Genomic DNA, 17,190 nt, shown 5'->3' with positions numbered 1-17,190 from the left:
TGCAACTTGACTTGGACTGTGTGTGCCAATCGGTGTGCTCGCAATTGGTCAGACGGGTGATTGGTGAGAACCTGACACTGTGGAGATCACGTCTGTGTAGACTCTGGCTCCAAATGACATCACCAGAGCAAGACGGCAGTGGCTGCATTCAGGATATTATGACTACATTTTTACATAGCGGGGGGAAAAAGAGCTACCTTGTCAATCTCTATATACAGTCTATAGCCTTAACTTGGGACTTTAGTGCAAAGACTTGAAACTTATTTGTGACTTGCAAAAACAATGACTTTGTCCTCCCTCTGCCTGTCAGACATGAGAGTGGTATCGATCTTCTCATGTAACTCAGAACTGCAAACAAGCCTATTTCCCAAACTGTCAAACTGTTCTTTAAGAGCCAAAGACACAGCAGTGTTGATCAGCTTCCTCAAGGGCAAAAGCCAAAACTCTTCCATTTAGTTTTCTCCCTTGAGATAAAAGGTCTCCGGGGTCTTTCCAGTGAATCAGGTCAGTAGAAGCAAGTTGAGGTCAACGTGTCCTAGAATAGCATTATCATAATCAATTGTGATTAGCCCTGCACAAGCAATAACATTACAGGACACAATGCTGTTGGTAAACAGCATGAAATAAAGAATTGTGCATCAAGATGACACTGTGCAAAGGACACTATGACCGAGCTTTTTGGGAACATGACAACTAAGCAGGCCTTCTGGGAACACGCGCTGTGTTCCAATCACAGTGGGGCACAGTGAGTTGTGTGCCAATGTCTCTTGATGACACTCCATCCCTCTCTTGCAACCACATTTCCCACATCTCATATTTTATTATACTATCTGGGCTTTCATTTATACCCAACCACTTGATGGCCTTATCCTCCCTGAACGCATCATTACATCCCCTCCATTCAGAGAGGCAAGTCATGTTCAAAGAGAAGAGTGAAATCAAATGAGGCGTGTGATCCATCGGGGAAAAACATTATGTTGTTTGATCTGTTCAATTACTAGAATTCACATTTATGATCTCGACATATGTATACAAATTCCTGTGATTTGTACGCACTGCACCAGTGCGGAGATGTGTGTGTAAACTGCTGGTATGAAGTGGCTTGCGTGGTGCTGCTGTGTGGAGGAGTCGGGCGGAGATAGTTTGGCACATGCATCACCGTGGTGATTCAGTCAGCGAGGGAGGAAGTCAGGCAGGAGGAAGAAAGAGGAGAGAGAGAGAGTGAGAGAGTGAGAGAGAGAAAGTGCGCTAGAGAGAAGACAAGAGAAGAGAAAAAGAGAGAAGGGGGGGGAGTGATGCATCGCTGAAATTAGGTCAGCTCCATTTTCAGAGCCTCATTTTAACGAGATAAAGCGTTTATCCTTATCGGATGTTGAGAAGGAAAAAATGAAAGGATATAAAAGTGTTTCAATAGAAAAAAAGGCTCACATTTGCAACAGCTTTGGACTGAGTCACAGCTCTATCTGCCAAGATATTTGGCCATCGTTAGCCTAAAGTAAGACATAATGCTCCATTTGGTTGAGAAGGGCCAGTGCTGTTTTGCAGCAACAAATGTTGAGTTGGCTGCTGCTACATGAACCAGGTTTACTGCGAATATTTGGCCCATAAATTGTGCATGTGTGTAAATGTATTCACGTTTTAAAAATGCATGTGTGTATGACATGTGCTCACCTTGTTAGTTTGGTGCCTATCTGCTGCCTAGACTCCAGTCTCTCCTCATCTGTCTGCATGGGCAGGATGTTTTTCTCCTCCAGCTCTCTTTTGGATGGACGGTTACTCAGCTTGATTGCCAGAGAGTCTTTCCTCAGCACCTTCTGAGCCAGGGTACCTAAACACACAGACCACGGTCAAAAATGAGCAGAGCAGCAGGCATGAAGCGTAGATCTCTGGGAGGGAATTTACAGAAACGCTCTTTTTCTTCATTCATCTCTATCTCTTAGTTGTTTCAAACAGATTATAACAAAGATTTAAAATATATGCGAAAGTCTAACCATAAATAATAGGTGTAAAGCCTTGCCATCTGTGTTCTATTTTTTTTTACTGACATCATGACGCTGAGATCTAAATAGTTGCCAAATGTTTGAAGAAGGTCTAAATATGGAATACAGCTATTATGTGATGTTTTGTGCAACTTCAGATGCTTTGCACAAGGAACTACTTTCTTTTCAACCAAACTACACCCAACAACTGTGCTGCCACCCAGAAGGAAGCGTACATCTACTGCTAGCTCACTTAGCATCACTGAGCTTGCAAATATTACAGCTCATCTGAGGAAAACAGCATTAATGTTTACATCTCACGCCGTCTTGAGCACAAGCCTCTAGTCCATAAGTAGATGCAAGCTTCCCTCTGCGCAGCGATTTGTTTGGCAGGTGTGGTTCAGTAGAAAGAAAACAGTTCCTACTTGAAACTGCTCACAACAAGGTCTGTGGATTATCTTGAGTGACCGGGTCATGATTTCTGGATGTATTTTTTCTGTGTTTGAGCACCACAGGGTGCTATCTAATTCTATTACATTGGGGAGAAGGCAGGCAAACCTGGCAAGTCACACCAAAATAATCTACACAGATAAATAGCACTACAGGTGAGAGGAAAACTATCCATTTCTGTTTTTGGGATGAACTATACCCTTAAAGTCATGATGTGGCATATTGAATGTTTCCATCACACATGGTCGATCAAAACCTTTAAAAACTCCAACATGCTCCCAAGTGAAAACAAGGACAGCGTGTCAAAGACACAAACACAGTTCAGCGGTTTTGCCAAAAGGCTGTGAGTGAGAGTGTTTCCATGGGTGACCGCGGGATTCTGGATACAGTCCTGTGATCCTAATTTTGGCCCTGCTCTGAAGGTCAAACTACATCTGAGTTCCAGGAGCCTTCAGGTGAAGCTAGCAGCACTGTCGATCAGGATGAGTCAAGCAAATGTGTCATCGTGTCTGTAAACATGAGCTATCCTTAGCAACAAAATAAACAAAGACAGTTCTCCTGCCAAGGCATACTTTGCTGTTTTTTATCATTTCACCATTTTACGCTTTGCCTTTGACACAAATAGTTGAGAAAAGTCCTAAATAGACAGATGACAATTTTCTAATGTAATCAACTAACTCTGCCATTAACTTTCTCTTCATCGGTACAATTTAAACATTAAAGACTCCTCGGCGTAACTTCTGCCACTCACTTGTAAATATGTCGTCATCGTCATCGTCCTCTTCATCATCCACATCGTCGTCCTCGTCCTTATACATGCTGGGCAAATCTTCGTAGTCGGACTCGTTGGGCATGTTCTCCTTGTCATCCTCGTAGTCGATGATCACAGATGGCACTTCTCTCCTGTCCAGGGGAGCACACTGACCACCGCCGTGCAATGCAGAGCTACAGAAAAGAAAGGGAGATGTGTTTCAGGGCAATTAATGTAATGGGCCGTGCTTATGGCCATACCACTAAGCGGATGAGCCTGTCCACCCCCTCAACAGTGGAAACCACATATTTCAAGCTTAGCTCTATATCGTCTTTTTACAGTCAGCAAATATTGTTTATGACAAGAGGCATTACTGGAACAATCACCCTCACAAACATCCTCAATCCAGAAAAGGAAGTGATTTAAAACAATAAAGGAGGCACATGGTCTAATGATAGCTTAGTGGGCTTTTAATCCAAGTATGGAGGGAGAGGAGATGTATAACTGCAGCTGAATGAAACCGGAGTACAGAGAGCCTGGATACAGACACAATTCTGTGCAGTCCTACGCAATGCCATGCAATCCTCTGAACCACACAGAGGAAAACACTAACTGATTATACAACTTGGGTAATTCAAAACAAGGTGATGGAAATAACTTTCAGGAGCTGTCGTTTACATGCCAACTGCTAACCAGTCACATATCCGATAGATTGACTAATAACAGTCTAGTTGGAGCTTCTTATGATGAGCCACTGTTATGTAACCATTTTTGAGCTTTCAGACTAATTGTGAGCAATGTCGGGACCATTACTTTCTTATCCCTGCCCAAATGGCTTTGGTGAAAAAGAGATCCTAATGTACAAGGTTACATAACGTCCAATCCCTTCCCCTGTCCCTTTTCTCCAAACATGAAGGAAACACAGCTCTTGTAAAGAGCAGCTGGTCATGTTATGTCAGGCCAACTGCTGGAGGGACGCCTACTCCACGAGCCTCTGCCCACACATACACACATTCACTTCAAAATTAGGCCATGCTGCCCTGTGAGGCAGTGTGTGCTGATTTAGACCTGTACAGCAGCACTACATGGCAGGACGCGGCCTCAATAACACCAGGATATATTTGAGAGTTGCCACAAAAATAAAATGTAATAAGCAGGACGCTCTGTGCTAATTATAAAGCTTTTCCCCCCATATTTAATCTAATTAGCGCTGCTTTTGCAACAGCTTTTTCCAACAAATAATGAAAATGAATGATTTTTTAATAAAATGGAAACATGTTGTCACCAGCAACCCTCCAGACCAATCAGTATCAAGCCATAACTGCCTTTGGTGAAATGTTAAAATTCCAGAGGTGCTAGACTCGAGTCACATGACTTGGACTGAAGTCAAACTCGAGTCACAAACTTGATGACTTTAGACTTGAATTGACAAAATCCAAAAATACTTGCAATTTGACTTTAACACCAATGATTCATGACCTCACTTGGACTTAAAGGTTTTGACTTTAAAATGCAAATTCCCCTTAAGCACAGAGATGAAAAACTATGTTATTTAAAAACTGTACCACAAATCATTTCATTTTTCTTTATTTCCTGAATCAATGAACCTCAATGATGCTCATTCACAGCAAACTGACACTTAATTCCCCAGATCCACTTTGTCTGAACCAAAAGGACAGCATTCAGCTAAATCGCAGGCGAGAATCATGAAGAACTACCTTTACGTTTCTGAGCACCAGTTGGATAAAAAGATACCAAATATAACAGATAAAAGATAATAACCTATGCCGTGCTCAACTTAAAAACAAATTGCAGTATGTCAAAGAATTACAGATGGAAAAAACTCCTAACTTTGTTCATTATTTTAAGCTGCACAAAGAACAGTTATTCAAGTTAATTTTAAACATTGTTAGCGAGCTAATGCTTAGCTAATGTTAGCTTAACAGCAAAGCAAGTTTTTAACAAAGTTGTTTCAACAAATAAATACAAATTGTAACTCTTTGTAAATTCAAAATTGGCATTACATTTTTAAGCAGCACATTACAACTTCTTTAGGAAACAAAACTCAAAGTTTAGGACTTGACTTGAGACTTTCCTGTCTTGTCTTGGGACTTAAAAAGCAATGACCCCCTTTGCTAAATCCAGCATGAAACATTGACACATATTTAAGTTTTGCCAAAATCCAACCAAAATATTCTAAGTGATGTACACACAGATAAACAAACAGAGGCAGATCCATAATCCCACTCTGCCTTCACTGGAGGACAATCAGATTTAATGACCGGAGCATGATGACCACTAACCTTTCAAACCTCTGCATGGAGAGCGCCAGGGTTTTATTGAGCTCCTCGATGATGCGGCTGGGCGCGTGCAAGCTGCCGTACTGAAGCTGGAGCGGGTGACCGTGGCTCTGGTGAAGACTGGACAGAGCGGCGAGCTGAGAGGGCAGCAGGGTGCCGTGGTGGATGGGCATGCCCTGGGGAGGGGCGCACTTTTGGGGTAGAGTGCAGAGGTTATTGGGGGATGGAGAAGGGGAGTCCAGCCCCCCTGGAGGCACACAAATCATCACTTTCTTGGGAGGCAGAGGTGGAGAGTGCTTTCCTCCGGGCATACAGGGCAACTTCATTGGCTGGCAAGAATCTAGAAAGTATAACAGGACAGAAATGATTACTGCACATTTAAAGTGGGTTAACTGGTGTTGTATCACACCCAGTACAGTTCTGGTGCAGACAGATAGACAGAGCTCATGGATGATCAGACAAGGCTCAGACGTCAGTGCTGAGTGCTGGGAATTAGGCCAGGGTAATGCCACTTCCCTCTGACTGACAGATTGACAATGACAGAGAGAGCTCAGCTGACCTAACCACAGGGGAATTTAATGAGACTACTATAATCCTGTGCACATGTGTGGCAACGCAGGTAGGGTTTAAAGCAACAGCAGTCATCTCTCATTTGTCAAAACAAGTACTCATTACTTATAGTGACAATTTTGCATTTTTTGCACAGTCTGGGGAGGTGAAATAACTTCAAAAGTTCAAAAGAGTGTCACCCGGGATGATCGCAGCCATTCTTGATTATTTTTTCCATCAGACAATCGGTAGCGATGGGGCAATTTTTTTTTAAAGATTATATTTTGGGCTTTTTTGCCTTTATTTGGATAGGACAGCTTAAGCATGAAAGGGGGAGGGAGAGGGGATCACATGCAGCAAAGGGCCAAAGACGGAATTGAACCCACAGCCGCTGCAGTGAGGACGTAGCCTCTGTATATGGGGCAAAGACAACTGAAATGCTGACTAATTCATCTCACTTTTCTATGGATGCCTGCTTTGAGCCTCAACAAATGACAAATTATGGCATGCAACACATGGAAATGCTTGTTTTTCTTTCTTTTTTTTCCTGGAAAACCTACTGGCCAGTTAAAAGGAGTTTGGAGTCAAGAATCAATGAAAGTATAAAATAGAAATTACAACAGGTTTTTCGACAATTTTTCAACAACCCTGAGAAATCCTTGAGTATACAGCCATACGCACACAAAGTATTAGGCTAATTGGTCCAGTAGTTTGCATGATTATGTGCAGACTGACAGATACACACACTCAAACATGCACACACACAACCTAATGCATGATCAACTCTGGACTTACATTAGACAGAGATAATGATATGAATAATAAGCAGAAAAAATTACTATATATTGGTTTATAAAAGGGAAACTGAGCGTTAACAAAGACTACTGACCTGTGCTATGGTTTGGGATCCTAGAGAAAGGCTTTGGAGGGAGAGCAGGAGGCTGTTTGTGGTACAGCGGTGGCTTGGCGGGGGTATCCTGAAGGTCACTCGAGTAAGTGACAGATTTCTTAGTGGGCATGACCATAGATGACTTAATAGAGGGCTCCTGAGTGCAGACTCCGCCGTCCATCGAGGATCGGAACTCAACGGTTGCTAAACACAAAAATAGAATCAGTCAGACGAGCATCAAAAATGAGTCTGACTGCACAAGAGTGACACTTCCCCAGAAGACTGTTCAAACAAAGTTTAAAATGAACTCAGGGTATTGAGCTTTGAGACAATGGGGAGTGGATTCGGAAAGCTAAGGCTGTTTAACGACCCGAGAGCCTTTTATCAGCACAAAGCAGACCAGGAAACAGTGTCAGCCAAGCAGTTTGACAGAACTTTTACTTTTTAATTCTGTTACAGCGCTGAGCCATTTGATGGTTTTTGCATGATCACATTTTAAGGCTGACAGTGCAATTCACGATGCTGCTCACATATTCTGACAAACAATGCATTTCTACTGGGAGCTCTCCCTCATTCCCAAATTTGACTGAACAGCTTTTAAAACAGAAAACCAAAAGAATGCTTACCCCTGTATGATTCAGGGGGGAAGTGTTAGCCTCTGGACTTTTTAACATTTAGAAAGTCTTCCGAGGGAGTTTTTGCAATATTCTACTTTCATTGTCTCATTTTCAAATCATAAGTTGTTAATGTAACCATCTGTCATAGTTAGACTCCCTTTTAAGCATCTTGATGAGGAAAGATCTGATGGTGTCTTTAAATTTCGCCAATGAGATGGTGAATTCTGTAACACTGACTCTACACTAGACTAGACTAGTAATAGGTTTTGGCTGGCGTGTGCCACATTAAATCCAGGAGAACATAGTGCCAGTCAAAGACAGCGACCAGTTAAAGCCGATTACAATCCAGCAGCCAATCACAGTGAAACGCTAACACATTTTTGCCAACATGAGATTTCTTTTCTTCTTTAATGTGGTTCTATTTTTATACCTTTGGATCTATTTCAATTTTCAGCACACCAGAGTAGGATTTTAACAACAAAGTGAATTGTGTGGTATATCTATACATCAAGAGGATGTTTGTGCTAATAAAACAACACAGCTTTCATAAAGTAACTGATTTCTTTGCATGCATAAAAATAACCACTGCTGATCCATCAAACTACGCACACAAGCTTCGTCTGATTATGGAAACTAGGTTGTCACTGGGCAGGAGAATTGAGAATTGAGCACACCTGGCCTGATTAAAATGCATTATAAGGAAGGGAACAGTATTTGTGAAAATATAGGGGGAGGAAAAACAACTCTAGTTTATCAGTTTTGACCAATTTATGGAGCTGGACAGTGTCTGTAAGCCTAACCCTTTGGGACCTAAACATTGGCCTGATTTCTTTTGAAAAAATGGGAAAAAGGCAATGAGCAACTTTAGACAAGATATGTAGAGATATATAAGTAAAAATGAATAAACAAACAAGGAAATGACTTTAAACACCTATTAATACAATATGCTATATTAATTCTGTAAAATAATTTTAAATAATACCATTTCAAATCAAATATTTTATCATTTTGCTTAAAGCTATAAAGAATAATAACTTTCTATTTCTACTAATTTCTTGCAGTTTGTAGAACATTTCTTTGCCAAATTGCTCATTGCCTTTTTTCACGTTTTTACTCATAATAATAAAAATTAAAATAATAAAAATTAAAATAAAAAGAATAAGAAAATGAAACCAATGTGCACAGGTTTCATTGGTTTAAATACGTCTCAAAGGCATCAAAATGTAGCAAAAGAAAAGTGTGATATCATTCCAAGTTTTTAAGGGTTATGGTATAATAATTTCTAATAACATATAATAATTTAATAATAGTAACATTTTATTTGCAAAGCGATTTTCTAGACCCTAAAGGGAAAAAAATGAAAACCCCAAAAACATTAGGCATAAAATCACATAAAATTGCAGGTACAGACAGTGCAGACAGTGCAGACAGCCACAGCGAAGTACCTAGCCTTAAATGAACCCAATGTTCTATTTATATTTGTACTATTTAAGTATGTTTGTCAGACATTTGTTTTGGCTTTCTTCATATTTTTGGACATTGTCCAAAAAGCTCAACTTTAAAAAAACAAAAAGATAAAAAAAAAAAACACCACACATTTCCTAATCTTCTCTGTTCACATCTTGGCAGGAGTCAATGGACTTTCTGAGCTTCACCAACTTTGTTTTTGATGTCCTGAGGCATGGAGCACTCTGCTGTCAGACTCATATATTCACTGGCTTTGAATACAGGGCGTCTAAGGCACATCAAATCAAGATCAAAGAGTTTATAAAACCCCACAAAATTTCTATAATGAAAGATTATATCTCTAGATGCCCCGTGCCAAATCTTGAAGAGCGCACTTCAGAGACTACTGATTAATGAGGAGATGAATAACTGAAGACCTTCCAATTTAAAGCACCACGTCTACCCTTTTTGCAGTTTCTACTTAAAAATGAGACAATTTCCAACTCTGTTAAATTAGACTGTAACTGTAGAACATCAGCTCACCTTTTTCAAAGATCTCTTTCAGCACTCCTCTCTTGATCAACTCATCTCTGCTCTGTCGCATTGACATCTTCCTCTCCAAAGCTGCAGGGGGTAAAGGAGAATAACGTTAAAGTCATTTTTATATTACTCAAACCTTTCAATACAAAACAAAGCTGAAAAAGATCCCCAGAACCCTAAGGCAAAACAGTTTGCAATTACAAGTCATGGTTTTAGTAGATTTTTCCAAGTTATACAGAAAATACTTTAACTGGAAGTCTGTGAGGAACTTTAAAGATAGAAAAGCACATAAAGCATATAAAATAACCATATCCTTTACAAGATTTCTTTCCAGTTGTTATGGTCATTTTAATTGGACAATGATTTTTTTTTGTTGAAAACATGATGATAAAAAGACAAGGCAGACATTATTTTATATTTTCTCTTTTTCAACAAATCCCATGAAAAGACCAAAAGTAACTGTGATTTGGTCTTCCCTGTTCTGTCTTCGGCACTCAGTCTAAAAACCATCTGTGCTGAACACTTAAACCTTTTTAAACATGTCTAAAATACATTGTGTTATTTTTAAAAATGGCCTAATACTTTCTAAAAACAGTTGGGCACTGTAGTTTTTAACAGAAGTTATTCAACCACGAGTAAGTAGAGGATTTGTTGGAGACTATCTTCAGCTGCGGATTAATACATGTTTGGTTGGCTACTGAGTATTTTTAGTAACATGATGGTGGATGTGGAATAGACATAAAATAACTTCTGTGCCCATGTTTATAGTAATGACAGAACATGTCAGTCCAACAATGTGTCTCATGAAGCTTTTGATAGTGTTTGGACAACAGCAGCCTGTTGTCATTCCCAGGGCATCAAATACAACAGTTTTGTCAGTGGCTGTTGGTGTCTGATTCAGACGGATAAGGCACCCTTTAGCATCTGTAAGGGACTTCAACGTTAACCCATCTGCAGCAAATGGCATAGAATGAAGACAGAAAAAGTCTGCATAGGCGAATGGGTCAAACATGTGTAGGCCTTTAACACAGGAGACTGGTGTTTGTGTCCCCTGTGGAACCAAAAGTCCAAATTGAGTTTTTTTTAACTATATACATACTTAGAAACTTACTGTTATATACTTATTTTAACCCAGACTATGATATTTTATCTAAACCTAACCAAGTATGTTTTTTGCCGAAACCTATAATAGTTTTAGTGGCAAAACCCAAGATTCCTGTGGACACAGACATTTATTTTGAAAAGATACTATGCATTCAGCAAGCAAAAATTGGCATGGTGTCATCTGTCATCTCAAACTGATGCTAGAGGGGTACCTAGAGCAGCATCATTCGAAGCAAAGGGCCACTGGCAAAGCTGCTGTATTTGATGAACTGGGAGTGAGAATGTGTTGACTTGAAAATATATGAGATGATACTTGTTAATAAAATCAATTTATTGTGGGATTTTGTCTGTTTAAAGGATTTGATAATAAGACAATAGAAAAATTTCAATTTTTGCATTTTATTTTTTATTTTCTGAACACAACTGTATCTGCAGTATATTATGAGGCCTGCTTTACAAGTATGTGTATTGGTACTTTTTTAGATCTTTTGATTAGATAAAATATCAGAATTCCAAGCAACTTCTGTAAAGAGAACAGAAGTATTAAAATCCTGAATTTTGCTGTAAAGATAATCTGTGAAAGTGTGACTTCTCATCTCAACACCTAAAGCAAAAAACAGGGCCTGATTAACACAAGAGATTAAAAAATGGAGGAGTGATTACAACAACGCTTCTCATTGCGATGCATTATGCACAAGATAACATGTCCCATAGCTACTGCGTCTATTTTTAGGCTTCAAAAGTCGAGCCACTTAACATCTTCTATCAGTAGGCTGAACAAAAGCAGTTAAAAATCATGTCAGTAATTTCTAAAGATGCCCCTGCATACAAACCAATTAAGAATGTGAAATGAGGATCAGCAACAAACACTTAAGAACACGGTGCAAGAATCTCTCTGCAGGACTCTGCAGCTCCTGCTTAAGAGGGAGATCACAGATTGTGCCATGTGTGCTTTACATATGACCCAGGAGTCCTGTCCCAGCTCTATCAGAGGGCGCTGTGTTCAATGCTAATACACCCTCAGTGTGGATTGATGAAAACACGGAGAGCTTGACCTCTCTTTTCCTTGCCCTTAGTCAGAACACAGTGGATTTAAAACCAACTGCTCAGAGTCCAAAATTAAAAAACACAAATGAGAGTGATACAAATGTCAGACAGACAGGCCCCCAGTGCAGAAAATTTGGATCCTGGTGCTTCAGTGTTGAAAAATACCACAGCAGAGCGAGCTATCATCAAACAGTACGCTCCATTATGAGTTCCTCCAGCGTACCAGATGTTCAATATCACTCAATACTTCAAAAGTTTTCCAAGAGAAGCCTGTTTGACATCAGCTCCAAGCCAGGAATTAGTTAAGCAGCGAAACATTTTGGGGGGAAAATACGTGACCAAAATATCACCAATATGTCCCACAAAGACTCATCTCTACCAGACCCCTAGGAAGTGGGAAATTAAGGAGTGTGAAATGAAAGGAAATTGTGCCATTTGTAGATGCTACTTGGGATGCTAATGCTGGTAGCTCCATCGAAAAGTGATTTTTTTCCCACCAAGACGCAGCAAATTTAACATTAGGTCAAGTCAAGGGGATAATAGAGTTATCAAACAGTTGACCCAGAATAAACATAGAGGGATTTTTCTAACTGAGAGTTCAATGCAGACAGGATTGTTTTCCTCAAAGCACCAAAGGCGTCACACATCTCACTTCTTTGTACCTTTGCATTCTCAAACATCATTAAAATTTACAACAGTTCAAAAAATGGTTTCTATTAATAATGTCTGCCAGCTGAGCCGTGCCTGTATAATGAGAAAAGTAAACCTTGTAGTGCTCTGAAAATTTAATCAAAACCAGGGATCTCTGCACCTTGGCAGTCAATTTTCATGAAACTCACACAACCCTCTTTAAATGAGAAGCAACGACTTTGCTTTGACTACTAATGTCTGTATCTTTTTTGGGATGTAGACCACAAAAAAAAACAAAAAAACATGTTACAATAGGTTGAAAGTTTCTATCTTTATACCACCTCTTTTCATTAAATGCAAATCCTTTAATAATTATTAATTCTGGCAACAAATCTTGCATGAATGTAACCTCTGTTATACTTTGACATCCCTGTCATGCGTTATTTTGAAAAACAAATAGTCTGTCTTTTATTAATTGTTAATCAAAATGACAAATGCTTTAAAAACCATCAGCACCAACTCTTTGCCAAAGCGGGGAAACCCAGGGCTAAAGGTTGTCGCTTGGCTGGCGGGGCTGTAATATGTTCAGGGATTACAAAATAAAAAGTAATTACTCAAAGCTTTATGACATAACTGCTATGCCACGGGACGTGGACAGTTGCGTAACACCATTAACTCAAAACACCCGTGCGAGGTTACATCTCCAGATTGATAGATATTGTGTGCACGTAAAAACAAAAGAAAATGTTAGAATGAGCGCAGCTGTTGGTGCACTAGCCGAACACCGAGTCAGGAGTTAAAACACTGGCTGGTATTGCAACAACATTTTGTTCAATATTTAATGAATACATTAATAGTGTGCAAGAACTGGAATTTCATGTTCATTTCATCAGGAAGGTCCTGTGAGGGCAATACAAAAAAAAAACGCATTCACTGTGGATAAAAAGCTGCCAAATATTTAACTTTGATCCTGAAAGTGGCTGACTGGATCAACAGAATGGCAATTTATCAGCTGCTTTGCAATACGGTCTATTACTTGTGTACCTGCAGCATCCAGCTCAGGTACGCTAACTGAAACATGCAACAAACGCTCATGTAAGCCCATTAATACCAAGAAAATATTGCAATCTTTCATATGAGAGCACAAAACGCAGAAAACATCCTCTACATCACCTTGAATATCAACCAAGTTCTATTTTGGATCGTCCACCGTGACCTAAAGTGGTGTCCAACACTGCAGCCACTCAATCTGCACCAAGATGAGAAGATTAGACACTCATTGGGGAGACTCAGCTGAGAGCATATTAAATGAAACTGGCATATCTGAGTGCAGCCAGTATTGATCTGAGAACACTACACTTAGTTTTTTTTTTTTTAGAGAAAATATATTCCACTGTGAAGTGACCCAGATAGTCAGAACACATCCTACCAACCCTGAGGCTCAGTAGCTCAAAGTGGAGGCTTTTATCGAGGCAATTCTCTGAGCCTGAGCCTGACAAAAACTGTATTAAAACTTTCATGGAGTCTTTTATCAATGAGGAGCTCAAGCGCTCACATGTCAGAAGCTCCGATGTGGCTAAACATGACCTTGATACATAAAAAGGATGCAGCAGGTTTGTAATGTGACTTTGGTTTTTCCTCTTTACACAATATATAATCACAGGCGGATTGTGAGACAATCACCTCCCGTGCACAAATATGCAAAGGGCCCCACCACCACTCCTACATGGGGACAAGACACACAGGTGATGGTTTTCAGTCTCTTTGTAGTTTTAATGCATCTTTTTAGTTGTTTTTTGTCTCTTTGTGTTTTCTTATAGGTCTTATCTGTCATTTTCTTGTTATTTGTGTCCTTTTAAGGTAATATTGTGTCTTTGTGTCGGTTTTGGTTGTTTTGTGTTTTGTTGTAATCATTTGTAGTCTCCTTGAGGTTGTTGTGTGTCTCACTGTAGTTGTTTTGGTTCTCTAAATTATTGTCTGTCTTGTCCTATCAGGCAGTTTGTCACAAATTTCAGTTGCATTCCTTTTATCAAACAATTTCTTAAATTAGCCTTTGATTATGTTCTGGCCCGCCATCTAATTGCTTAGAAAAAAACTGCCCCGAGGTCAAACTTACTTGCTGACCCCTGCTCTATGCATTTCATTTGCATGTTTTTGTGGTCATTTTGAATGTCTTCCTGGTCAGTATTTGTTCTTTTGAATGACATTTTGTAAGTGACACTGTCAGACCTGACACTTTGGGCCTCTGGGCGTATGTCTAGTAGGCCCATTCAGTAAACCATCCGTGTATATAATCCTCAAACAGTTAGGAAATCTAATTTTAATCTAAAAATCAGCTAATAACGTCAGAAATAATGCATTTAGACGACTGCTGTTCATAAGAAAATGACAACTAATTGGATTACAAATAAAAAATGAAGATAACATCAGACTACCACATGCATTATCTTTGACGAATCACCACCTAGTGAGATCTCTTTGTGATAGAAACTGTCTGTGAGAATGTAGCAAGCACGATAAGACAGCATGATAAGATATCGGACTGTCAGGCCCTCCCTCCTTCCTTCCTGAGGTGAAGAGTACAGTCCCCCAGAGCTGGCCTTCATCTGCTTAATATCACAACACATTTATAATCCTCGACTGTGCACAGTGTCCAATTATCTACGACAACATCTGCATGCCCAGTGGCTGGTCTGCTCCCCACTGACACAGGAAACATAATCAACAGTAAGGCATCACAGACAACTGCAGAGACGAGAAGACAGTACGTAGGGTCGTGTATCAGAGCAGTGCAGCAGGAACTGCAATGAACAGTTTGTCTTTAATGACTGAATGTAAAGTGCTACCATACAGCACATTTCTAAGTTTGTTTAAGCAACAGGTTGAAAGTATTAATACAATAACAAAGTATTGGTCATAATCATGTGGCAGCAGTTTTCTTATATCTGTTAAAATGAGGTCAACCCATTCCAGGCTTTTAGGCTAGTAAATAAATAGGCTGCCATCTTAGTGTTGACAAATTAAATGAGGGCAAATGCACAACACTATGTTCTATTTAAAAACACATCAATAGTTCGGTTACAAGTCAAGCCAAAGTCTATACTGTTTCCAAGGTGAAATTAGCTGAATTTTGTACCCCTTAACACAGCTTTTATTACAACAAAATGCTCGTTACAAGAGGACTGAATTGTGTAAATAATTACACCAGGAAATCTTTCTTGGAAGATGTCTGATCACAAGTGAACCATCACAAAACTGCTTTCTCCAGATTATTTTTTTGTTCATTTTTTCCCCAATTTAAGGTTTTGTTACATAATATGCCTGCTCAAAATCTACTCCACACTTCACTCTGTCGTTAGCTATTCATGCATAACACTGGATTCAGTGCCTTTCAAACCACTGAATGCAACATATTATCTAATACTTTGCCAGATCACAACAGGGTGCATTCGAGCAGGTGAACATGATCATGTCAACCAGCACACGTTAGCCTCTACTTTGCAAATACTGGAAATATGAAAACTATAAATCAATGGACATGCAAAACTCCCTTTATAATTATAGGCTCATGAAAGATCCAGTTTCATAAGTTTTGTTAGTGGATTGTGGGTGCACAATTGAATAAAAGGAATACGGTCTTTAAAAGGAACAGCATTCAACATTCAGAGCCTATTCAAGATTCAGACATTGTCAACATGGAGTTGGTTTAGCTGGCAGCTAACGGTGCTAACAGCATGAATGGGGCTAACATCAGCAACAGTGGGAAACCGGAGGGTTGGCGTTATGCTTCTGCGGTGATGCCCTTATGCTACTGGGTTCAGGACGGCATTATCAGTGGTAACCATTGTATGAGTGCAGTGCAATACTAGCCAGTGAGAACAGTCACTGCTACTCAAATACATGTGCAGTTGTAGGCGCACAGTTGGATTAAAAGCATACAAAATTATTAAAGGGAGCTGTATGCAACATTCAAAGCATATCTATGATTCAGAGTCTGAGCCAGGATTGCCTGCACACAGCTCTCAACATGGAAGTGGCAGAGCATGCAGCTAGCAGCTACCAGTACGAGCACATTATGGTGCTAACAGCCCAAACAATGCTAACAACAGTAACAGTGGGCAACTTGAAGGTGGGCGTTGTGCCTCTGCAACGACTCTCTTCCGCCACTGTGGGTATGGCCGGCACTATCAGCAGTAACTGCAGTAATGTAGCAGTGCACAGAAGTGGTGATTAGCTAGTCAGCGGGACACAGTCACAGGTACTAACATGCACTAACGTGTGTAAGATGCATTAACGGCAGATTCACACTGGCTACATGAGCATTAATATGCAAGCGCAACATGAACGACTACTACAACACTGGATAGAGAAGCTTGGTTAACACACCCAGAAGGAACTTAACTACATTCTCTGCTCAGAACGCCTGTATCCCATTAGATCTTTACATAGCAAATAGTTGTTTGTTGCTATATTAATGTCCTGAATGTCCTATAGATCACCTTTAAAGCAGCTGTGTCAGTTCATCGTTACTCATGACCCGTTTCACATTACACATTTGTAGTCATTTGAGCCATTGTTTATACAAAAGTATTTATTTGTGCAGCTTTAAATCCCCTTTTAAGTTCAACCGTCCATGAGCTGACCGCTCCAGTTCAAAATCCCTGTGCCACGTCCTGTCATTTGAATTTACTGCACTGGCTGACGCTTGTGTGACTTCAACTCTTCCACTGCTGGCTGCACAAGTGCAGGCCTCAGTACTCTTGTTTGGGGCTTTAAAAGTCAGGTTCACGCTTCTTGCCGAAATTGATGTGACAGTGTGGTGGCGTCACTGCGGCTACAGAACCTGCCTGAGCGTTGGAGCTACTTGGAAGACTGCACAAAAGCCTAC

General features: G+C 40.0%; 1 protein-coding gene across 3 annotated transcripts in view; it reads right to left on the bottom strand.

Moving 5' to 3' along the window:
• Positions 1-17,190, bottom strand: part of LOC121951238 (phosphatase and actin regulator 1-like) — a 63,475-nt gene that overhangs the window by 10,966 nt on the left and 35,319 nt on the right. For all 3 annotated transcript variants that reach the window (XM_088085566.1, XM_088085564.1, XM_088085565.1), the window contains 5 exons: positions 9,525-9,605; positions 6,919-7,122; positions 5,484-5,820; positions 3,181-3,374; positions 1,672-1,828 (listed from right to left, as the gene is read on the bottom strand). In XM_088085566.1, coding sequence (XP_087941692.1) covers positions 1,672-1,828; positions 3,181-3,374; positions 5,484-5,820; positions 6,919-7,122; positions 9,525-9,605 — 973 coding nt within the window. The remainder of the gene's footprint in view (positions 1-1,671; positions 1,829-3,180; positions 3,375-5,483; positions 5,821-6,918; positions 7,123-9,524; positions 9,606-17,190) is intronic.

The sequence above is a fragment of the Plectropomus leopardus genome, chromosome 12 (genome assembly GCF_026936395.1).
Source record: "Plectropomus leopardus strain MGB_pleo_1.0 chromosome 12, ASM2693639v1, whole genome shotgun sequence".
NCBI lineage: Eukaryota > Metazoa > Chordata > Actinopteri > Perciformes > Serranidae > Plectropomus > Plectropomus leopardus.
Note: the sequence above shows the minus strand (reverse complement) of the source record. Positions and strands in the feature narration are given on the sequence as shown.